We start from the raw sequence: 24,238 nt of genomic DNA, 5'->3' as shown, positions 1-24,238 counted from the left end.
GAATGACTTAATGGCAAACGTCTCTCTAAAACAAAAATATTGCAGCTTTCCCCAGTGCATTTCATCATGCGCAACTCAAGTCAGTCACCTCCTGGCATTGCCTTTATTAGAACTTCCCATGCTTGGTTCTGCATCTTCCTTCTCTGCCCCCACTCCACCTTCCAACCAGGGCCCACAAACAGCTACAGCCTGCATGTTTATCAGGAGGTTTTGCATGATGAAATACAGTGGGAAGGGCTGCAATCAGGCATTTGAGATCTGAAGCCTGCAGAAGCACTTGGCTCTCTATATATTGTATTTCTGATTAGGTCTAGATGAGTTCACTTGCTGATTTTTCCCTAACAGTGTCTCAGTGTAATGCTTTGTGATCATCTACCCCTGGTTCAGTAATTGGCGCTGCCCTGCAGCCTGTCCCCCCTGCACCCTACTGTCTTCCTCCACCTGTTCTGTTCCACACCAGATTCTGGCTACTGTTGCATCTGCAGTGGCCGTTCTAACTGTAGTTAGCTCTAAACCGGAGTTTGCAGCCATGGTTAGAAGCTTGCAAGTAGCAGGAGAGTGTGCATCAATTGTAGCGGTACCTCCGTATTTGTGCATATTTGCAAGGGAGAGTTCACCTGTCTATAGTGGTGGTGATGTGTGTTTGGTCAGTCTCTGTGCATGTGTTCTGAAGCAGTCCCTCCCTCTCTGTATCTATGTTTATGTACATATATATGCACACATGTAAATACGCACACACACATGTAAATACGCACACATATATCTATATGTACAAGTGGGAGACACATGAACACATAAAGCTGCCTTATACTGAATCAGACCCTTGGTCCATCAAAGTCAGTATTGTCTACTCAGACCGGCCGCAGCTCTCCAGGGTCTCAAGCAGAGGTCTTTCACATCACCTACTTGCCTAGTCTCTTTAACTGGAGATGCCGGGGATTGAGGGACTTGGCAAATAGATGATGCGAAAGACCCCTGCCTGAGACCCCGGTGAGCCGCTGCCAGTCTGAATAGACAATACTGACTTTGATGGACGAAGGGCTGATTCAGAAGAAGTCAGCTTCATATGTTCATGTGTCTACTCTGACTGGCAGCAGCTCTCCAGGGTCTCAGGCAGATCACCCACTTGCCTAGTCCCTTTAACTGGAGATGCCGGGGATTGAACCTGGGACCTTCCACATGCCAAGCAGATGCTCTACCACTGAGCCACGGCCCCTCCCCCACGAGGCTTATGGGCGGGGGAGTCCCATGTCTCTCTTCCCCATTGCTGCTCCAGGCTCCACCACCAACCTTAAGCCTGGCGGTGACAAGGACTGTGCCTGGGAACCACTCTGAGCCCAGAATCACTCCGGAGTGGATCCCTGCGGCGGAAGTTGCCGCCCGTTCAGCTTGTAACTGTTGTCTGTGCATTCACAGACAACCTTTTTTAAAAAGGGGGGGAATTTAAACCCCCATTGTATATTTTTTTTTTACTTTTCAGAGCAGGGCAGGGTGGAAGTCAGGGGTTTCCAGTACTTGCTGACCATCTTCTAACCCGTTGAGGCAAGGGAACACGCAGAGAGGGAAGAAGCTGGAGAGAGAGGGCATGGCTGCTGTAATTGTACTAACCTCTGCTGGAAACACCAGAGCAGAATCAAGACTCCAGGGTACTTCCTGTGTCAGCCTGAACTCCTTGAAGGAAGGGCATGGTAGATTCGGCAGCTTCCTTCCTTCCACTCACCTTCTCCCTTCTACTGTCTCTGGGTAGACTAAACACTGGTGGATGGCCCAGGCTAGCCCAATCTTGGATGCTAAGCAGGGTCAGTCACAGTTAGTACTTGGATGGGAGACCACCAAGGAAGTCCAAGGTTGCTATGCAGAGGTAGGCAATGGTAAACCTTACCTCTGAACATCTCTTGCTTTGAATACCCTACGGGGTCAGCACTTCCGACCACCACGGGCCTAAAAAAAACTACCACCTAACTGCTGCATCCTCAAACGTAAAGTGCCACTGAGTTCAGGGAGGGTTTACTCCTGCGTCAAAGCTTCAACCGCACAGCCAGAGACGTGTCCCTGCATTCCTGCCCCCCCTCATCTATTTGTGTATCCCTGTTCAGTATGCAAATCAAGATGCTTCACTGGCCATCTGCCCTCTCAGCATCCCATGGGGGCGTGGAGTTGCAGACTTTCAGTTTGCGAAGTGCAGGAACACATGTCAGCCTTCAAACTTGATGTTCCAAACTGTTTTCGCCTGCTTTCCCTCTGCTTAAAGTAATGTTCCCACACTTTCGTACCCCAGCTGCCCTCTATCCAAAAAATATATATTATGTAAGCAAACACAGAACTCCCCCCGCCCATTTCCCGGCACTTTGGCTTCGTAAAATTTGTACACTTAGCATCTGTCACTCACGGGGAAGAATGACGTCATTTCAGTTTAACAGAATTCTTTTTTTGGACAAGTAAGACTTGTAGTAACGTTTGGCAGTATTTCCAAAGTTTCAGTTGTGTAACTAGACTTCTTCATGCTGCTTTTTGCGGTGGGGGGTGCAGTCGGAGGCAATTTCCTATCAGGCTTTCTGAGAGCCAGTGTGGCGTAGTGGTTAAGAGCGGTGGTTTGGAGCGGCGGAGACTAATCTGGAGAACCAGGTTTGATTCCTCACTCCTCCACATGAAGCCAGCTGGGTGACCGTGGGCTAGTCACAGCTCTCTTAGAGCTCTCTCCGCCTCACCTACCCACCAGGTGTCCTTAAGTGGTAGAGAAAGTCAGCATATAAAAACCAACTCTTCGTCTTCCTCTTCACATCCTGGTTTTAACAAAGATTGCCATCTTGAAGTACCCTCCTCCAGAGTCTTGTCACAGTCTGGTGACAGAAATGTCAAAGGAGCTTTGGTCAGAGTTCTGTTGGCATAGGAGCCACGTGGGAAAACATGTTTGAAATTCCTCAGGGCAAACATCAAATACGTAGGTTCCAGTCTGTCTAGTACATTGTTTTCCTCCCTGCCCCGCGATGCAGGGCATTGGTCTCTCACCTCTCTTGGCCTGACCAGAAGTGCACCTTGCCTGGTCAGAAGCCAAGCGCTGCTGCTGTTGTTGCCAAAGGTTAAAGGCAACACTAGGAACGCCTGACTGAGGGGAAACAATATTCCGAGGCACAGAGCATTAGGGGAAGAGCAAGGGAAAGACACCAGAGGCTCGGCCCAGACTTGGCTTGTTGGAGTTACCTACAGAGGATCGTTTGAGGTTTCTACTCCTCCGTGCCCAGAAGAAGGGGGACCACCGCTGCATGGCTGAGAACTGTCAACCTGGGCTTTTCCGAAGTACTCTGGGTGCCTGTAAAGAAAAGGAAAATAAAATAAAGCATTGAGATGAAGCTGCTGGAAGCATCCAGTTCCAGCCAGAGATGTTGTGACCCGTGACTTCTTCCCTAACTGAGGGCTTGCATCCTCCAAGCGATCTTACAGTACCCTTCCTCTAAGACAGAGGTTCCCAAACTGTGCTCCAAGGAGCACTTGGTGCTCTGCAAAACATCTAGTGCTCCATGAAGAGATTGGAAAGAAAAATACTACTGTTATTTGGTTCAGTATATAGGTGCTAGGTGAAAATTAGTGCTCCGTGACGTATTTCTCTCCTGAAAAGTGCTCCATGACTCAAAAGGTTTTGGGAAACTCTGTTCTAAGAAGTTCAGGTAGCATACATGGTTTGCCTTTCCCTGTTATATCCTCAGAACGCCTCTGTGGGAGAAGCGAGGCTGAGAGAGAAAGTGTGACTGGACCCAGGTCATCCAGCAATTTTGTTTAAATTGAAAAACTGACGTAGGATTTAGAACTGGTGTGTTCCAAATCTTAGTCTGACGCTCCGACAACTGTCACGAAATGGTGTGCAGGAGTTGGGAGAAGTAAGCCAAATGTCTTTGCTACCAGTGTCAAAATTGGGGTTTCTCCAGTCCTCTTTGGGACTACGCAAGCGTTGGATTTGCGCAAACTCAAGAAGCAGATTTATGTGAACCTGGACTTCAATGTGGCAATCTTTGCATTTCGTTTTGGAAGTATTCAAATGCATTATTTGTTTCTCGGCATTCTGTATCCCCACTGCTTCCTTTAGGGTACAGTTTGTGTGGTTGATTGATAAGATATAGTTTCATGTTGGGCTGTTTGACAGCTTTTTCATAAAGGCACGTGCTCTTTGGCATTCTTAAATGCCACTGAAAGATGTATTCCAGTCAACCCCGGCCGGCTGGTTTCTGGAGATTTGAGACTTCCAACCGCTGTTGTTCGGCACAAATGAATCTAACCACAGTCTGTTGCTTGTTAGCCTCAGCAACTGCTTTACGAGTGGGCAGTGTGAAATTTGTAACTGCACTAGGTGGGGTGGGGTGGCTTGAGTGACCATTTTGAGCAGGAAAGCAATGGATGGGGGAAAGGATTGAGTGACCCTTCCCACTCTCAGTTGTACCTAAGAACCTAAGAAAGGCCATGCTGGATCAGACCAAGGCCCATCAAGTCCAGAAGTCTGTTCACACACTGGCCAACCAGGTGCCTCTAGGAAGCCCACAAGCAAGACAACTGTAGCAGCATTCTCCTGCCTGTGTTCCAAAGCACCACATATAATAAGCATGCTCCTCTGATCCTGGAGAGAATATGTATGCATCATGACTAGTATCCATTTTTACTAGTAGCTATGAATAGTTCTCTCCTCCATGAACATGTCCACTCCACTCTTCAAGCCTTCCAAGTTGGCAGCCATCACTACATCCTGGGGCAGGGAGTTTCCACAATTTAACTATGACTTGTGAAGAAATACTTCCTTTTATCTGTTTTGAATCTCTCACCCCCTAGCTTCAGCAGATGACGCCGCATTCTAGTATTATGAGCGAGGGAGAAAAACTTCTCCCTGTCCACTATCTCCAAACCATGCATAATTTTATAGACCTCTATCATGTCTCACCTTAATCACCTTCTTTCCAAGCTAAACAGCCCTAAGTGACTGACATAAGGAAGGACCAGTGGGCAGCATTTACACGTGGCTGCTAATTCCAAGCCATTTCGATAATTGCTACATAAATTTTTATTGAGTGGGATGTTTGTTTTATTTACTTACTCTTGATAGTGTATATGTGGGTTATGTCTTACTCTCATAATAACTTTGAGATAGGTTAAACTGACTGGTCTGAATTCACCGAAGAACTATCACAGCTGAGCACATATTGGACCACAGATCTTCCAGTTCAAGTCCAACACTCTACCCTGCTACACTGTATGCCGATCATCATTTTGAAACGTGTTTATTGATTTACTTCATTTATACCACAACTTTCTCCTCAATGGGGATCCAGAGCAGCGTACATTGTTTTCCTCTCCTCCATGGTATACTCACAAAAACCTTGTGAGGTAGCTAAGGCTGAGATGGTGTGACTGGCCTAAGCTCACCAAGCAAGCTTCCGCAGCTCAGTGGGGATTCAGACCACAGTCTTCCAGATCCTAGTACAACATGCTAACCAGTACACCACTCTGGCTCTCTTGATCTGCGCTGGCTCTTATGATACCTTCACTCCCTCTATTGGTAACTTGGGATGATCTGGCCATACATTCCAGGGCTCTAATGGGAAGGGTTGACAATGAGAAAACTGAAATTGTTCAAGATTTTCTATTCCTTGGCTCCATCATCAACCAAAAGGGAGACTGCAGCCAAGAAATCAGAATGCGATTGAGACTGGGAAGGGCAGCCATGGAAGAGCAAGAAAGATTCTTAAGTGTAAGGATACGTTACTGGCAACCAAGATCAAGTTAATTCATGCCATTGTATTCCCTATTACTATGTATGGGTGTGAAAGCCGGACAATGAAGAAAGCTGATAGGAAGAAAGTAGATTCCTTTGAAATGTGGTGTTGGAGGAGAGAGTGACATACCGTGGATTGCCAAAAAAACCTAGAAAATCTGTGGGTTATAGATCAAATCGAGCTTGAACTGACCTAAAAGTTGAAATGACTAAACAGAGGCTGTCGTACTTTGGTCACATTATGAGAAGACAAGAGTCACTGGAAAAGACAATCATGTTAGGAAAAGTTGAAGGCAGCAGAAAAAGAGGAAGGCCCAACAAGAGATGGGTTGACTCTATCAAGGTCGCCATGGCCCTCAGTTTGCAAGACCTGAGCAAGGCTGTTAAAGATAGGACGTTTTGGGGACACTGATTCATAAGGTCGCCATGAGTCAGAAACGATTTGACGGCATTTAACACATACACAGTGGGAAGGGAGGCTGAGATAGAGTCTCTTTCTCTCAGTGGGAAAAACTGTACTACCTTTTAGGGAAAAAAATTGTGGGTGTCAGAAGGATAACTTGCCTCCACCAACCACGGTGGGGAGTTGAGTGGCGAGAACAGCACGTGGCCCGTCAATCTCCCTTCAGCCTTGCACAAAGCCCTGTGAAAGGTGCAGAGCAGAAGGGGAAGCTGCTGAACTAACATACCACCCCTTTGCCTCCAAAGGCATGAACACATGAAGCTGCCTTATACTAAATCAGACCCTTGGTCCATCATAGTCAGTATTTGGGGGGGGGGGCTGTGGCTCAGTGGTAGAGCATCTGCTTGTTTCATGTGTCTACTCTGACCGGCAGCAGCTCTCCAGGGTCTCAGGCAGATCACCCACTTGCCTAGTCCCTTTAACTGGAGATGCCAGGGAGTGAACCTGGGACCTTCCGCATGCCAAGCAGATGCTCTACCACTGAGCCACAGCCACGACAAAGAGCAGCGCAACTTGGGATGCGGAGCTCTCCAAAACCAATTTACACCCTTCCCAAAACAGTCCTGCAAGCAGTGGCAATCCCCTTCATTCTTTTGCTGCTTAACAGATGGTGGAGAGAGGGGGACAGTTCAGTTTCCATAGAAGAGGTCCGTGCTGCCCTTCCCCCTATGAATGTTCTCAGGCCCCCCACTCATTTAGCTCTCTTACGAGTATGAGAGAAGCCCGGAGATACTTTTTGGTGATCATGATGCAGTCGCAGGAGAAAAAAATGATGCTTGTAGCGTTGACATCTCAGGATTGCAGCGGGGATATGTAATCCAATGCAGCTGCTAATGCTTGGTTGAAGAAAGCCGCGGGATTTGTTTCTCATTTTGTACAGTGTGTATTAAACTTGTGTTTATTTGCTTTCCAAAATTGTGCTCTTAAGAGCTGCTTTCAGATTTCAGTTTGAATCTTTAAAAGAGTGGGGGGAGCATGAAAAAAAAAGAAGGTAAAAAGAGAAGGAGGTGGAACACCGCGTGTATGTGTCAAATGCCTTCAAGACACGGCCTACTTATGGCGACCCAGTTGGGTTTTCAAGGCAAGAGACCAACAGAGGTGGTTTGCCATTGTCTGCCACTGCATAACAACCCTGGACTTCCTTGATGGTCTCCCATCCAAGTACCAACCAGGGCCTATCCTGCTCAGCTTCAGAGATCTAACAAGATCAGGCTAGCCTGGGCCATCCAGGTCAGGGCAAGAGATGAACAGAGGTGGTTTTCCATTGCCTTCCTCTGCATAACAACCCTGGACTTCCTTGATGGTCTTCCGCCCAAGTACTAACCAGGGCTGACCCTGCTTAGCTTTTGAGATCTAACGAGATTAGGCTAGCCTGGGGACTATAAGAACTGGGTAGCTGGAACACTAGAAGGGTGCAAAAGGTGGGGGGACTAAAAGATTGATACTTCTCTAGTGCTGACCATTAAATACTTTATCTGCACTTGGGCTTCTGAGCCATCACTACATTTTTCCCACACAGCGTTCTTCCTTTCTTCCTTCTTGCACCAGCTGTAGTGCCCTAGGAAATTTTAAAAAGGAATTACCAAGATGCTCTATTGAGAACTGAATTCCATTCTTACACCATGAATCTTCTGGTGAGTAGAATGCACATAAATTGCTGTATCAGAAGGCATTTGTGAACCTTAAATGGCTGTACAGGCAGTCTTTTACCAACATGCAATAGAAAGCTGTGTGATCAGAAAGTAAGGCTGCAGGCAGTAACCCGAAGCTAGATCTGGGTTTTGAATTTTAATGTATTGGAAGACATAGGGTCAATGTAATTATTCAATTTAAAAAAAATCACATAAACATATCCCATCTGGGGTGGTAGTTCCTTGTTGGTTAAATGATTAAAAAGGGACGAAAACAAAAAGGATGGAAGAGGCCCTGGCAATAGTTCCAGTCAGCTGAAGTGGTTGAAATGAATTGGATTGGTTCCTAAAGCTGTCTGCACCCATTAGGAGGATTAGAGCCATCTGGGAACGTGAGCAAGATAAGTGGGTGAATGCCTTCCTCCATGTGGTTCTTCGGGAAGACACTTCAGCAAGGTAGCAGACGGGGGGCAGTTTGACATCTGGAAATTCAAAGTCGCCTCTAAGCTTCTTGCACAGTACGTGTGTTAACATGTCTTCGTAGAAGAGATTATGGGGAACAGGCACCTGTAATGGATGGCCAATGTGGCCATTTAAGAGCAACATTTACAGGCTGCTGTGCTTTGATTGTGAGACGCCAGTGTGTTCGGGGTGTGTATGCCATTCCACTGGCTCACAACACACAGCTCTGGGTATCAGGATTAGGGGTTTCCTTCTGCAGCATCCTTTTGCATGTGTAGCAGCGATGCCCCCAACCCTTTGACCAAGGGCCAAACTACACATTACTGTTTTCAAAGAGTTAGGTCCAAAAAACGTGCTCCCTGCAGCCACGCAATTGATTCTTTAGAAAACGTGCACCCATACGGGCTCCGAAGAGCACCACAAGCGGAGGAAGGGCTCTGACCTTCCTCCCAAGCTATTTCTGCAGTACATAAGAATATAAGAAAGGACATGCTGGATCAGACCAAGGCCCATCAAGTCCAGCAGTCTGTTCACACAGTGGCCAACCAGGTGCCTCTAGGAAGGCCACAAACAAGACAATTGCAGCAGCACTGTCCTGCCTGTGTTCCACAGCACCTAATATAATAGACTCCTCTGATCCTGGAGAGAATAGGTAAGCATCATGACTAGTATCCATTTTTACTAGTAGCCATGAATAGCCCTCTCCTCCATGAACATGTCCACAAGTTGGCAGCCATCACCACATCCTGGGGCAGGGAGTTCCACAATTTAACTATGCGTTGTGTGAAGAGTAACATGTAGTTTAGCCCTGATCCCTTTGTCCAGCTGCCTTATATTTTAGCTGTGTTCTAAATACATTTTCTGTCATTGTTGGCTATGGCAGTATCACTTGACCCAAGTTCAGCATGCATGCAGCCCCTGTTTTGTCTAATTTTTCATCTTGATGCACAGTTACTTATGTACAGTCGTTCCCCCTCCCCCAGTATTTAATAGACAATGTAGGTAACTCCAGCTATCTCAGAGGACACTGTTGGAATGCAAAAACCTTAGTAGATATCCTTAGCCAGGCTTTGCACATCCCAAGAGTAGATCTAGTTTCAGTTTCGTGTGTGAAGTATTCTAGCCATTTTGTTCAGGTGGGAGCTGCAGTTCAGTTCAGTTTAGGACACATGTTTGGCATTCATAATATCCTGGATTCCATCCTTAAGAGGTTCTCAAGTTGAAAGGTGCACCTTACTCCTTATGAGGTATCTTCATACCCTTGTCAGTGAATGTGGGGGATTGGATTGAACACACATGAAGCTGCCTTATACTGAATCAGTCCATCAAGGTCAGTATGGTCTACTCAAACTGGCAGCAGCTCCCCAGGGTCTCAGAAGTAGATCTTTCACATCACCTAGTCTTTTTAACTGGAGATGCCAGGGATTGAACCCGGGACCTTCTGCATACCAAGTAGAGGCTCTTCCACTGAGCCTCAGCATGGTATAGTGATTAAGAGTGGTGGTTTGGAGTGGTGGACTCTGATCTGGAGAACGGGGTTTGATTCCCCACTCCTCCACATGAGCAGCAGGCATTAATCTGGTGAGCTAGGTTGGTTTCCCCACTCCTACACATGAAGCCAGCTGGGTGACCTTGGACTATTCTCAGCTCTCTTAGAGCTCTCTCAGCCCCACCTACCTCACAGGGTGTCTGCTCTGGGGAGGGGAAGGGAAGGTGATTGTAAGCCGGTTTGATTCTTCCTTATGTGGCAGAGAAAGTCAGCATATGTAAACTAACTCTTCCTCCTCCTCCTCCATGACATTGTTCTTGAACCCTAGTTGGATGGAATATCCCATTCTATACAATAGGCAGCCATAGCAAAATGGATCTTCCCATGTCACTCCAGTACTGCTGGAAGGTTACTCAGGCAGCGTAGGCGTGTGTAATGTAGAAGATCTATCCTCCCTAGCATCGCTGCCTCTCTCACATCAGTGCTTCCATTCCCTGTAATGGTGATGCCAATGCAGGAAGAAGCCACATCATTGACACATTACACATAGGAAGGGTAACATGCTGCAGAACCTCCCGCACCTTGATGAGAACGTAAGAAAGGGGGTCAGCGTCATACAGCACAGCCATGTGCTTATGGAAGCTACCAAGCAGTGACTCCACGGCACTGCATTGTTTGCGAGCTGTTCAATCTTTCGATTATCTCAGTTGTGAAGAGGATTTTCTACTCCAGCAGCGTCCACTTCTGGCAGCCGCTGGCTATGGAGCTGGAAATTTCCCACAGCGTAGGAGTCATCCAGATGGCAATGTCTTAGATGCCACAGCTGTGGCGAACAGGAAATGTTTCCATGGGTTGGGTGTAACAAAGGAGTTGGCCTTGAGTCAGAAGCAATGCGCAGAACCGGGAATGCTTTTATACCCCGCGCAGCAACAACATGCATGGTGTGAGCCACAGAAAGCCTTGAATATCGCTGGCGGCTTTTTGTCCTTCGTTCCCTGAAATTTGGCGGAAACTGTTAAATCCCAGATTTAAGTCAACTCTTGGCCATCTAGAGAGGGAACCAGATGGTGGCAAATGGTGTGCACATTAAGCACGATTCAAATCGATGGAGTATCCGGTTTTCAAATTGATGTATGTTGACATACTTAAAGGCTGATAAAGCTTGAGATTTTAGACTCCCCAAAAGACTTTTGATGATGTTTGCTTATTGAGAGTAGTGGGGACATTTCCCGAGTCTATCAGTGGCATATTTGCATGCTAATTCCAATAACACGTTTCATTATTACGTGGTTGATTTCTCTCCTGGACACAGAAGGCACTTAAAAAAAAAAAACACGAGGTTGCCAATTAAGCAGTGAAATCGTCATACAAACAAATATCTCTTACGGCCCACCATCCTTGTTAACAAGTATTTAATATTGTGACAGTTTAAATTACACCTTTCATTTGGATGTGCATAAAGATGCTTGGAACTAAACGAGTGGGCGGGGAGACGTGGCATGGAAGCAGCCAGCACATTGGCTCTCTGGCGCACCGTATTCATCTGCAACTTGTCTGCTGTTGTGAGCTTCTCCGGCCTAAAAGTCTATGTGTTGTATCTCAGGAACCGAGCCCCGTGGCACAGAGTGGTAAGCTGCAGTACTGCAGTCAAAGCTCCACTCACAATCTGAGTGCGATCGAGATGGAAGTCGGTTTCGGGTAGCCAGCTCAAGGTTGACTCAGCCTTCCATCCTTCCGAGGTCGGTAAAATGAGTGCCCAGCTTGCTGAAAGTAAAGTGTAGACCAGGGGTGGGGAATGTCAGGCCCGGGGGCCTTATAAGGCCCGTGAAATCATTTGGTCTGGCCCTTCGTGGGTCCTGGCAGATCTCTAGCTCAGAAGGATCTAAAGACTGGTGATCTGCCCCCTCCCGCAGACAGGAATAGCCTCTATTCAAGGCAAATGTGTGTTTTGCCGAGAAAATGAACATGTTCCCCCCCTTGCAGAAGAGTTGCTAGCTATGGAGCTGCTAGAACTGCCCAAGAAACTGTGTTAACCCTTTCCCACCCAGGCCATGGAGAAACGTATTCCCTCTGTACTACAAGAGGGCTGGGGGTGGAAGTGGCGACAATGGAGAAGTTAAAGGAGGCAGGGCCAGAATGCATGGGGGGTGGGGAGAGTTCTTAGCCAGTGTGTCCTTATTTCAGCCCTGCAGGCGGAGGTAGCAGGAGCTGGCTGTAGAATCTGGCCCCGACCATGCGGAGCAGGAGCAACTCCGACCATCCTGTGCTACCAGGTGGGGGAGTGCACCACTGGTTGGATGCTTCCTTGCCTGCGCCGGGGAGGGGTCATCTGGGGCAGCTGCCTGCTTGGGGCCCGGTCGGCTAATTTTTAAGTTGATAATTTTGTATGGCCCGTGAATGATGTTACAAATATCCAAATGTCCCTTGGTGGAAAAAAGGTTCCCCAACTCTGGTGTAGATGATTGGGGAAGGCACTTGCAAACCATCCCGTAAACAAAGTCTGCCTAGTAAACTTCATAATAGGACGTCACCCCCATGGGTCAGTAATGACATTGTACTTGCATAGGGGACTACCGTTACCTATATCGCAGTATGCTTTGTTGCTACTTTCAATATTCAGTTTCCATTCAACAGGCACGTGCAAGGTACAATGTGTGACCAGCATGTAGGCTGTTGTGATGATATTCAGCAGGCAGCCAGTTATGATCTCTGTGCACTTGTGTGCCTACGTGCCCACACTGCATGTGACACATAATCTAAAGAAGTTACTGGAGCTCATGGACTGTGTATTCTGACAGGGAAGAGGGCAAGGGGGTTCCCCATTCCAAACACCACTGGTCCATTTGGACCAGCCAGGTTGATGAAGAAGAAAAAGAAGAAGAGTTGATTTTTATATGCCGACTTTCTCTACCGCTTCAGGAAGAATCAAACCAGCTTACAATCGCCTTCCCTGCCCCTCCCCACAACAGACACCCTTCCTGCTGTTTATTCTACAACAACCCTTTGAGGTAGGTGAGACTGGAATGACTGGCCCGAGGCCACCCAGCTTCAGCAGATGACCTCACATTCTGGTACTATGAGAGAGGGAGAAAAGCTTCTCCCTGTCCACTCTTTCCATACCATGCATAATTTTATTGACCTCTATCATATTTCCCTGTAATAGAGAATAGGTATGCATAATGGCTAGAATCCATTTTGACTAGTTGCCATGGGATAGCCCTATCCTCCACGAACATGTCCACTCCCCTCTTCCAGCCTTCCAAGTTGACAGCCACCACCACATCCTGGGGCAGGGAGTTCAAAGGCACCGGGTGCTTAAGAGCCATCATGCCCCCCCACAGTAGTGCCAATAAAAGAGACAGAGCACTGTAAGGTGCCTTGGCTCCCCTTTGGAGAGAAAGGTGGGGTATAAATGAAGTAAATAAATTAAACTTACCCACGTGGAGTTATCATTCATTCAGTTCTCCCTTTGGTCATGAATGTTCAGTTCATTATTTGTTTGCTTGAAAATTCACTGTCAGGCATGTTTTTTTGAATGTATTGGGGAGGGGAGCTATTTGGTTATGATGATTATTTTATGCTGTTTTCTCTATTATGCTGTTTTCTCTGTTATTGTGATCTCCAAAATCCCTTTTTTCTCTGGGAAGCCGGTTAGAGAAGAAATAAACAAGAGACCATTGGTTAGAATGTTCCTTTGCAGGATTGTTCTCTCTTAGCCGTAGTCCTGATGTCAAGACCATGGTTCACCGTAGAGTCTTGTGGACAGAAGGGATTGGACTGTGCTTTTAATATATAAATCTATGGTCTTGTTCGTAGAGTCCGTGGAGGCGTGCCGCCCCCACCTGCAGGCGTTCCAAGAGGGGCCCCGGCACCCAGAGGAGTACTTCCCGGCAGAGGTCCTGTCACTCGTGGCCGTGGCCTTCTGACTCCCAGGGCAAGAGGAGTCCCTCCATCCGCTGGCTACCGACCTCTTCCACCACCTCTGGCGCAGGATACCTACAGAGAATATGTAAGTTCAGTCACATCGTTTTTGTGGATGTAGGCCTTCAGTACGCCAGTGTTTCTCAAACTCTGGTTGAGGAACCAAAAGGGGGTCAGAACTTTCATGCAGCTGGGTTAAGAAGCCACAGGACGGGGTAGAGAGAGGTGAAACAGTGTTGCTGGGACAGGAGGCTTGATAGGTTGGTTGTGGTTTCGGTTCGTGGGAAAAAATGGAAATATGTGCAATACTTCTCTATCAATCCTAAACTGCTTTAACAACCAAAGGCTGCTCTTGGGACAAACTGAATAATGAGAAGGCTGTCAGAAGAGGTTGAGGGTGCAAGCAGCAGTCGAGGAGAAGAGCCCAGCCAGCCAGGTTTTGGGGTTGTGAAGGCTGGCACAGATGGCGGCAGGGAGCCAGCATGGTGTAGTGGTTAAGAGCCATGGTTTAGAGTCGTGGACTGTGAACTGGAGAACCGGGTTTGATTCCCCACTCCTCCACATGAATGGCGGAGGCTAATCTGGTGAACTGGATTTGCTTCCCCACTCCTACACATGAAGCCAGCTGGGTGACCTTGGGCTAGTCTCAGCTCTCTTAGAACTCTCTCAGCCCCACCTACCTCACAGGGTGTATGTTGTGGGGAGGGGAAGGTGATTGTAAGCCGGTTTGATTCTTCCTTAAGTGGTAGAGAAAGTCGGCATAAAAACCAACTCCTGTTCTTCCTCCTCCTATTCCTCCTTCTGAGGGGAGGCAAATGGCAACCAGAGGAAGGGCTTTTTCAGCGTTGCCCCCCCCCCTTGAAACTGGCCTCATGCCACTAGTTATTAAAATGGGATTTCTTTGTGTGTCTTTAGAGCTGTAATTAGCATTAGCTTGCTCCTTTTCTTATGAAGCTTTCAATTTCCTGTGTGTTTTAACTATTTGTGATGTGAATTTGCTGTGATTCTGATAGTAAGCCACCTTTAGCTAATGTGGAAAGAAGAAGCTTTTCAAAAAATATGTATGTTTATAGGTAGATACCCCTGTGTGTGGCTTATATGTAGTACCCCAGGCAGTTTTGATTCGCTCCACCTCCTGAGGGTGGACCCAGACAAAATTAGCAGTTCTTACTGGTTCCACCTTCCTGCTGCATGCCCCCCTCAAATTATTTGTCATGGTCTATCTCCCAGGAGCATCATTTTGTGTGTGTGTGTGGGGGGGGAGGGGGGACACGAGAGTTCTGGTCTACTGATGGAAAACATTGGATCCAACCCCCTGTTTTGTAATTTTGCATCTAGCTGCAGCTGATGAATCTCAAAGCACTGCTTTAAAGAAAAGAAAAGTAGATCTCAAACCTGCCCATCCCGGAACTTGCATTAGACTTTCCCCAATCCTACATCCTTCCAATGTTGTTCCCTCAGACCTCCCAGATGCCCAAGTATGGGGAACATCTTTGCGTGCACAAAGTTGCCTTTTCCTTGCCACCTGTCTGGGCCTCCTTAGAACAGTGTGCCTCATGCCTGTGCATGTGTAAAGTGTTTTCAAGTCGCAGCTGACTTATGGCCGACCCCGGAGGGTTTTCAAGGCAAGAGACGAACAGCGGTGGCTTCCCATTGCCTGCCTCTGTGTAACAACCCCGGTCTCCCATCCAAATACTAACCAGGGCTGACCCTGCTCAGCTTCTGAAATCTGACAAAACTATGCTCACAGAACCTTATGCATGGTATGAAGAGAGTGGACAGGGAGAAGCTTTTCTCCCTCTCTCGTAATACTAGAACGTGGGGTCATCTGCTGAAGCTGGAGGGTGAGGGATTCAAATCAGATTAAAGGAAGTATTTCTTCACACAACGCATAATTAAACTGTGGAACTCCCTGCCCTAGGATGTGATGATGGCTGCCAACTTGGAAGGCTTTAAGGGGAGTGGACATGTTCGTGGAGGATAGGGCTATCCATGGCTACAAGTCAAAATTAATACTAGTCATGATGCATACCTATTCTCTTCTGGTTCAGAGGAGCATGCCTATTCTATCAGGTGCTGTGGGACACAGGCAGGATGGTGCTGCTGCAGTCGTCTTGTTTGTGGGCTTCCTAGAGGCACCTAGTTGGCCACTGTGTGAACAGACTGCTGGACTTGATGGGCCTTGGTCTGATCCAGCCTGGCTTTTCTTATGTTCTCCTCTTATCCCATTAGTGCTAAGTTTACTCAGAAGTCTTCATGCATTTCCTTACTTGCTTGGGTGAGTAGTGTTGGGCGATACCAGTGGCAGATCAGTTTCTCCAGGGGAACTTTACCCTGAAGGGCGGTTGGTGGCTAGGAAGAAGCCAAGCACCAGCAGCCCCACAAGGACTGCTGAGCTCAGACCTGGCCATTGGTGGTGACTGTGTTGCTGCTGGCTGGGTCCAAGTCCAGCAGCCCCATTGCCCCCATGTCCCTTAAAGTCACAATCAGCCCTTCGTCCAAACTAGTTCAGAAAAGTTTGTCAGGCATTTGTGATATTCTCATTGAGGAACCCCTGCCTAGCTTTCACTTCCCTGGAATTCAGTTTTGGGTAATTTTTGTCAAAGTATGCCCCACATCCCATTTGTCTGATCAACTCTTAGCGCAGACTTCTGTCAAGGTGATCCATGAACGTATCTGGGTATTTATTAATGCCTTTCGAACCAACTGTTTCTCATTAGATGTATTTTTACAAAGTGCTCCCATGGCATACTGTGCCTCGCTGATGGCAGCATCTGTTGAAAAACAAATCTGGTAGGGTTTAAACATTAAAACTTTACAAATGCCCCATTAGGCTTGCTTAGAAACACTGGAAATACCTGACCATTCAGTAGCCTTCCAAAATAGTTATGCTCATGACGATCTTTTTTTTAAAAAAAAAAGCAAGATGCTTAGAATAAATGTTTAAAAGCTTAAACTTATTTTTCCCCTGCTGGTGAAATAGTATTATTAACTTGAGAAACGTCTCAGCTAGAGCTCTGTTAGAGCTCTCTCAGCCTCACCTACCTCACAGGGTGTCTGTTGTGGGGAGAGGAAGGGAAGGTGATTGTAAGCCCGTTTGATTCTCCCTTACGTGGCAGAGAAAGTCGGCATATAAAAACCAACTCTTCTTCTTCATCATCATCATCTGGTTTATCTCCATTGGCTGTTGTCAGGGTCATTTCTGTACACTATCACAGCAGCAACTCTAGGTTTCCCACAAAGCGTATCCTTAATAGGCAGCCGCTTCTTGCCCCACGTACCTGGCATACCTGCAATTCCAGACTCATGTTTTGTCACCTTCACACGTTACATTTTTTGCCATTTTGAAACCACACATGAAGTGGCCTGCATCCAGGGGATTTTCTGAAGGTTTTATGCTGAAACTGGAAGCCTTTTTTTTTTTTTTAAGCACCAGAATCTCTCAAGCTGTAACTTTCAGCAAGAATTTTTTCAGCTTAGTGAAGGAATGTGGAGCTTTTAAAAATAGGATTCTAGTTTCATTGGCGTAAGATGGGCTTTAGCAGACTTTTCTTATGTAATATGGCAAACTGCTTTCAGTAAAATTCTTCTGAGGCATCAAAGGGACAAGTCCCCCTTCCCTATGTACGTAATACAAAATATATAACATGACCAGACAGAACTCTCCAGGACCGCAAGAGGGTTTTGCATTTCAAAAACCAGTGGTGGGCCTAATTTCACTTTGCTTTCAAATCTCTGATTTATTTAAAATTCAGAATATATCAATTTATATGCAGAACTGGCCAGATTAGAATAAATGTGCAGCACTCGAAACCTCAAACACAGAAAACATTAACATGAAGATGTAAAACCTAATTAAGGGCAAGCTTTAAAGGGTTCTTGAGCTCCACTTGATGACTGCTATTTAAAGGGAATCTATAGGTAGTAGGAGAATTTGAGATGAGTATCTTGCCTTCTTTTTTGGTGCTATAACCTGCTGAAAACCATTACATTATTCTCTGTTTCTTTATTTTATTTTTTGTCAAGTAAATCATATTTGTTTGTGTAAAGCCTAAGCCACGGATCCCCAACTTTGCTGAGCCTACATGCCATTTTGGAATTTCTTGAGAAATTATAGTGGGTATTAGTGGGTATAGTGGGTACTTCCACTAAGGCCCTGATCTCAGAACCTAAGACTTGGATGGGAGACCACCAAGGAATACCAGGTTCTGGAGAGCTAGGTTTGATTCCCCACTAGGGTTGCCAACCTCCAGGTGGTGGCTGGAGAACTCCCACTATTACAACTGATTTCTAGGCAGTGGAGACCAGTTCCCCTGGAGAAAATGGCTGCTTTGGAAGGTGGACTCTATGGCAGTATATTCCATTGAAGTTCCTCCCTTCCCCAAACCCCACCCTCCTCAGGCTCCACCCCCCCAAAAAAAATCTCCAGGTATTTCCCAAGCTCAGAAGGCAGTGTTTCACTTCGAGAGGGATTGGGATGAGTCTGTCTCTTTCTCGCAATGTCACTCTGGTGTGGTCGCAACAACCACTGGAGAGGTCTGGAACGGAACCGTGCCCAGGGAACTATTGCAATGCAGGCGACCATACGCCCCATGAGTCTCGCCAGGGACATAAGTCTGTCAGACCTTGACTTGGTTGTGGCCGCCGTTAAGGACACTATTTTTGAAATCCGTTCTTGTGGCAGGGACAGGGTGTTGGTCTTTGAGTTGATCCTAGGTGGATCATATTTTGGGAGGGTTTCAGTGAGCTTTTGGAGAAGTTTATCAGGTAGCCGTGCTCCTGCAGGATCTGAACTACTCTCGCCGAATGCTCTCTGGGTTGTTCCATGTTGGTGGCACAGACCAGGATATCATCCAGATACGGATGTACCTGGATACTCTCCTGTCTGAGGGATGCTATGACCGTAACCAGGATCTTTGTAAAGACCCTCAGGGCAGAGGCCAAACCAAATGGGAGGGCCCGGAACTGGAAATGATCTTGAGCATGTGTGAAGCGTAGATACCGTCTGTGAGAGGGATGAATAAGTACATGAAGGTATGCTTTGGTCAGGTCCACCGCGGTCATAAAGGTGCCAGATTGGAGTGATTCCATGATTGACTTTAAGGTCTCCATCTGAAAATGTCTGTAAGCCATCCTTTTGTTGACATACTTTAAATTGAAAATGGCCCTCCAGTCCCCATTCTTTTGGGGGACCGTAAAAAAGATGGAGTAAACCCCCTGGTTCCTTTCGAGAGTGGGAACCTGTTCTATGGCTCTGATTTGGGACAAGTGTTGAATGGCCCTGAGAGTTCTGACACGCTTGTTTTCCCTGTGAGAGATTGGGGAGCAGATGTAATGGTCACGAGGCTGGGAGGTAAGTTCCAGTAGGTATCCTTGGGAAAGGATCTTGGACGCCCATTTGTCTGGGCTTGGACGCCCATTTGTCTGGGCTGGATAGAGACCACCTTGCACTGAAGTGCTGGAGTCTCCCTCCCACCTCTGGAGGGTCGGCGTCACTGCAAATTATTATTGGGGAACTTGTCCGCCTTGTCTGATCTGGGCTGTTGGCCCTGTGATCTTTGAAATCTTCCCCTTTACAAAAGGATCTGGTGTTGCCCCAGGAACTGTTACCCCAAGATCCTCTACGACAGTCGGACCTGAATCTGGAGGGTACCTTTGAGGATCAAAAGGAAAAATATGATGTAGGGCGATGTTCCTTCCTAAGTTGCCTAGGAAGGGCTTGTTTTTTATCCCTGGTCTCGACCAGAATACTGTCGAGTTTCCCCCAAAGAGTCTACCCTTCTTTACAGGATAGGACATCAGATAGTCTTTGCCCTGAGATCGGCTGGCCAGGCTCTCAACCAAAGAGCCCTTCTCAGAGAAGTGACAGATGCCATACAACAGGCCACAAACGACATAGTGTCGAGAGATGCATCTGCCATGAGAGCAGTAGCACTTAAGACCCTTTCAAGGCCTCCAATTACCCATCGGTTCTCATCAGGAACCAGTTGGATAATCTTTTTGACCCATAGATAGGAAGCTCTAGCAAATATGGATGTAGTGGCACTAGATTGAATGGTGAGAGCCGAGGCCTCATACGCTTTTCTCGCCAGGGAGTCAGATTTTCGATCTAGCTGATCCCAGAGATTCTATCCTCTGGAACCAGGCCAGGGGTCTGCAAGTCCAGTACGGGGGCGTCCACTAGAGGAACCTTAAGCATGTTCATCGCATGTGGTGCAAGACCATACAGCTTTTTGATGGCTGGAGGTACCTGTCTGTTGGCGGAGGGATTGCCCCACTCTTCCCGAATAGCCCTTATAAAGAATTCAGGGAAGGGAACCAGGTTATTTTGGACCTGTTTTCTGGGAGAGCATTCTTTCATGCCTTGCTTTAGCGTAGACTTTTTTCTCTGTCTCCTTTGGGGAAACAGATTCTTCATTTAAATCTAGGGCCAAAATGGCCTTGGACAGCAGGCCTTGATAGTCCTCTCCAGAAAATAATGTGGTATGTTGGCCATCAGATTGGGAAGGTTCTTCCTCTGAATTGAATTCTCCCTCTTCGCGCTCCTCAGCCTCGGTGTCTAAGGAAGAGGCAGGGGACGCAATTTTGTCTGGCTGCTGAACCTCCTGTTCTAGCCCCTTAGCCTTCATGGCCGCTTTTGTAGGCCATTGGATAGGTATTGTGGTCCCTGACGTACTGGGACTGGAATCCTCCTCCCTCCCTGTAGTAGACTGATTAGAGAGGGAGGAGGATTCCAAAAATTGGTCCTGCCTACCCAGATGGAGCAAGGAAAACAACTCACAGATCAAGATGCCCTTGCCTCAGAGGAGAATGACTGTTGGGGCCTGGGGAACTGAAGCATCAAACTGAGCGCAAGTATCTCTCTGGGTGAGAAAGGGGGTAATTGGGTGGCAGGAGCCCCCTTTTCCGTGATTTTAGGCCACAGGTGGTGGTTTGGGCTTTGCTCCCAACGCAGGCATTTCCAGATTGAAAGTTACGGATGACGCTAGTGACCTGGGGAACATACATAGGTAGACCACTGTAATTATACTTAACAGCTCACTTTCGTCCTTCATTGTTGGATCCAAATAGCTAATTCAGGTGCTCAGCTGAGGTCTTGGGGCATGTTGGTGGACTTTTGAACCCTTGTCCAGTGTGGTGTAGTGGTTAAGAGCGGTGGACTCTCATCTGGAAAACTGGGGAACCGGGTTCGATTCCCTACTCCTCCACATGCAGCCTGCTGGGTGACTGGGCCAGTCACAGTTCTCTCTGAACTCTCTCATCCTCACCTACCTCACAAGGTGTCTGTTGTGGGGAGGGGAAGGCGATTGTAAGCTGCTTTGAGACTCCTTTAAAGGTAGAGAAAACCAGGGTATAAAAAAACAACTTCTTCTTCTTCCTTTGAATTGGGAACTCCCAGACCAGATCACAAACAGGGTCTGAAACTCATCTGTTTCTCATGTGGCCCGGGGAACTGCTGTTGTAGAAACACAAGTCTAACTTCCTGGGGTTGGGCACAAAATAAAATTTGGATTCGGCCTTGGGACTTGACCCTCATCTGCTGCTCTTGTTCTGACCCTGGTTGGAAAGGGTTTTTTTTTTTTTTTTTTTTAATGACTGTGATTGCTTTATAGGGCAAAAGGTAACTGTACATATATGTGGGTTGAGGTACATTTCACCCTCTCAACAGAAGTGGTAACTGAGGGACAAACTGGGGGAAGAGCGCTGTTTTCGCCTAAAAAAGCAGGAGTCTCAAGTGTTTTGGGGTAGCTGTCTTGAAGTGTTAACACTGACCTTTTCCTCCCCCAGGATTATGACGATGGATATGGCACTTCGTATGACGATCAGAGTTATGATTCCTATGATAACAGCTATAGTACTTCAGCACAAAGGTAAGGGAGAGTTCCTTCATGTATTTAGGACGATTGTGATTCCGAGCTCATTGTCAAGGGGCAGAGGTTTTGCTGGGCGCACCTGGCTTTGTTAACATGCGGAGGATCCGTGCATTTGTAAGAGCATCGCGTCTTGATCACTTTGAGGAAGAACCTTAAAGTTGGGCTTAAAATTATAACAAAATACTAGAAGTATTTATTATTAAGTGTACACTGAATCAAAAACACTGGGCCTTAAATATACAGGCTGATCAATTAAAATAATATATAATAATAGTTGCTAATTTCCCAACTTAATTGATAAAAAACAATGCTAGTGACCAATAAATAATCCAAACGAGTTTTTATTATTGGTCATTTACATTGATTTTTTATCATCAATTATCTTGGGAAATTAGCAACTATTTTTATATATTATTTTAATTGATCAGCCTGTATATTTAAGGCCCAGTGTTTTTAATTCAGTGTATATTGCATAATAAATAATATTAGTGTTTTGTTATAATTTTCAGCTCAACTTTAAGGTTCTTTGTCTAGTTAAGTTTGAGTTTTTTCTTCCCTTTTTGTCTATTTGTCCGTCACTTTGAGGGTCACACTTCACTTGGAGCGATTTTGTTCCCTTCTCTGCATTCTCCAGATCACCGTGCTGTTTTAATGCTGTCATGTATCCCAGTTTGTGATTGCGGTATATCCAGCCCCCCTGGCTTATCTACCGGTTTCTCCTGCCAAAATTTCATCCCCTTGATCAACTTCTAGGTTGTGTGAACAGACTGTGATTTCACATTCAAGGGCTACAACGTGTGAGAATATAACTGATTATATAAGTAAATTAGACCACTTGTGACTTACTTCCAACAAAAAGAAAGTGACTTTATTTTGGTGTACAGTGCACTAAATAATTAAACATGGAAGCATAGTTGTCAGTATCTTTAGCCATGCATGATTTGTTTGTGTTTGTGCGTTAGTAGGTAAATATTAAATTCCAGGGTCTGTGATTTTTAACTGGCAATACTTTCAGAATTTTGTAATGGGCTTTCTTGTGCAAATTGTGGAAGAATTTTTTTAAAGTGGCATATTTTGAAAATTCATGTCATCTCAGCTCTAGGGATCCACCTCTATTACATGGGTGTGGACCACAAAGCAAACATGATTTCATATTTCCATGGCTTAGCCTAAGGGGGTTGTTCACATTGGCACCAAGCTATATAACTAGAAGAATTACAGTTCATTCCTGAGCCGAAAGGACTAAAGTCCTTAGGAGGCCAAGAAGGGGCTGTGCTGGCGTCCAAGCCCCCTGCGCCGGCACCTGTGCCACTTACGCCGCCAAGGGTGGCATGGACGCCGATGGAGGGGCACGCATGCCATCTTCCTTGCACTGCCGTAGCAGCGCCGTCACAGCCTTGCCCCAGCATCCAGATGGTGCGTTTCTGTGCACCGTCCTCCCGGTGGCGTTCCCGGGGCGTTTCCCCTGCCGGGTCAGGGGAGGAGTTGCCTTTAGGTGGCGTCCTAAGCCTTTTTGGGCTGGGAACGCCCCCTTTGCCCTTACCTGGAGAAAGGTGGCGTAGCCCTGTGCAACCCAATGGAGCGGTTCCACAGGTTTTCCAGGTAAGGGCAAGGCCACCAGCGCAACCCTCCCCCTCAGGAATGGGCTGTTAGTGGATTTTTAAAAGAATTACTTCTGGCAACTCAGGATTTTATTTTATTTTTTGCTTTATTTAACTTCTACCCCGCCCTTTCCCCTCCCAGGTGGGGCTTAGGGCAGCTTAAAGCAATCAGCTATTCATAAATCATTAAAATCCTATAGGTATAAAACTCAATGATTATAATATAAAATACAGTCAAAACTTAGATCTGTGGCACCATAGGATGTACATCTGTGAGTTATGTTGGCTGTAGTTGCTTGGCTCCCTTTGACTGGCTGATCAAAGCATGATAATAGTGAAGCAGAAGTCACACACCGGCTGCCTCGTTTAAGCTGGGCCTCTCTACCCATGCAAAGTCCTGCTGGCGAGTTCTTGTGCCTCGGCAGCATTCATTTTTGAATCAAGCCTAAAGCGGGAAAGATTACAATAACCCCTTAACACTGAAGGCTGATGCCCAGTGGAAGTCAGCCGCATCAAATTGACACATTCTTAATGAGACAAGCTGATGCTAAGCTAGTCCAGTTTTCCGCAGTGAACTTTGAGAACAATAATGTTGGGGTGTACTTTACTGAGCTTGGGGTGTACTTTACTGACAATGAAGAGAGCTGATAGGAAGAAATTAGATTCCTTTGAAATGTTGTGTTGGAGGAGTGTTACGGATACCCTGGACTGCCAAAAAGACAAATCAGTGGGTTATAGATCAAATCAAGCCTGAACTGACCCTAAAAGTTTAAAATGGCTAAACTGAGGCCGTCATACTTTGGCCGCATTATGCAAAGACAAGAGTCACTGGAAAAGACAATCATGCTAGGAAAAGTGGAAGGCAGCAGGAAAAGAGGAAGACCCAACAAGAGATGGATCAACTCTACATAAGAAGCCACGGCCCTCAGTTTGCAAGACCTGAGCATGGCTGTTAAGGATAGGACATTTTGGAGGACATTGATTCATAGGGTCGCCATGAGTCAGAAGGAACTTGACGGCACTTAACACACACTTTACTGAG

The 24,238-nt window shown here is 46.6% G+C and overlaps 1 protein-coding gene across 1 annotated transcript in view; it reads left to right on the top strand.

Annotated features, from left to right (window-relative positions):
• Window positions 1-24,238, top strand: part of KHDRBS3 (KH RNA binding domain containing, signal transduction associated 3) — a 157,018-nt gene that overhangs the window by 105,625 nt on the left and 27,155 nt on the right. The window contains exons 6-7 of the mRNA XM_056854111.1: window positions 13,617-13,809; window positions 21,510-21,592. Coding sequence (XP_056710089.1) covers window positions 13,617-13,809; window positions 21,510-21,592 — 276 coding nt within the window. The remainder of the gene's footprint in view (window positions 1-13,616; window positions 13,810-21,509; window positions 21,593-24,238) is intronic.

This window comes from Euleptes europaea, chromosome 8 (genome assembly GCF_029931775.1).
Source record: "Euleptes europaea isolate rEulEur1 chromosome 8, rEulEur1.hap1, whole genome shotgun sequence".
Taxonomy (NCBI): domain Eukaryota; kingdom Metazoa; phylum Chordata; class Lepidosauria; order Squamata; family Sphaerodactylidae; genus Euleptes; species Euleptes europaea.
Note: the sequence above shows the minus strand (reverse complement) of the source record. Positions and strands in the feature narration are given on the sequence as shown.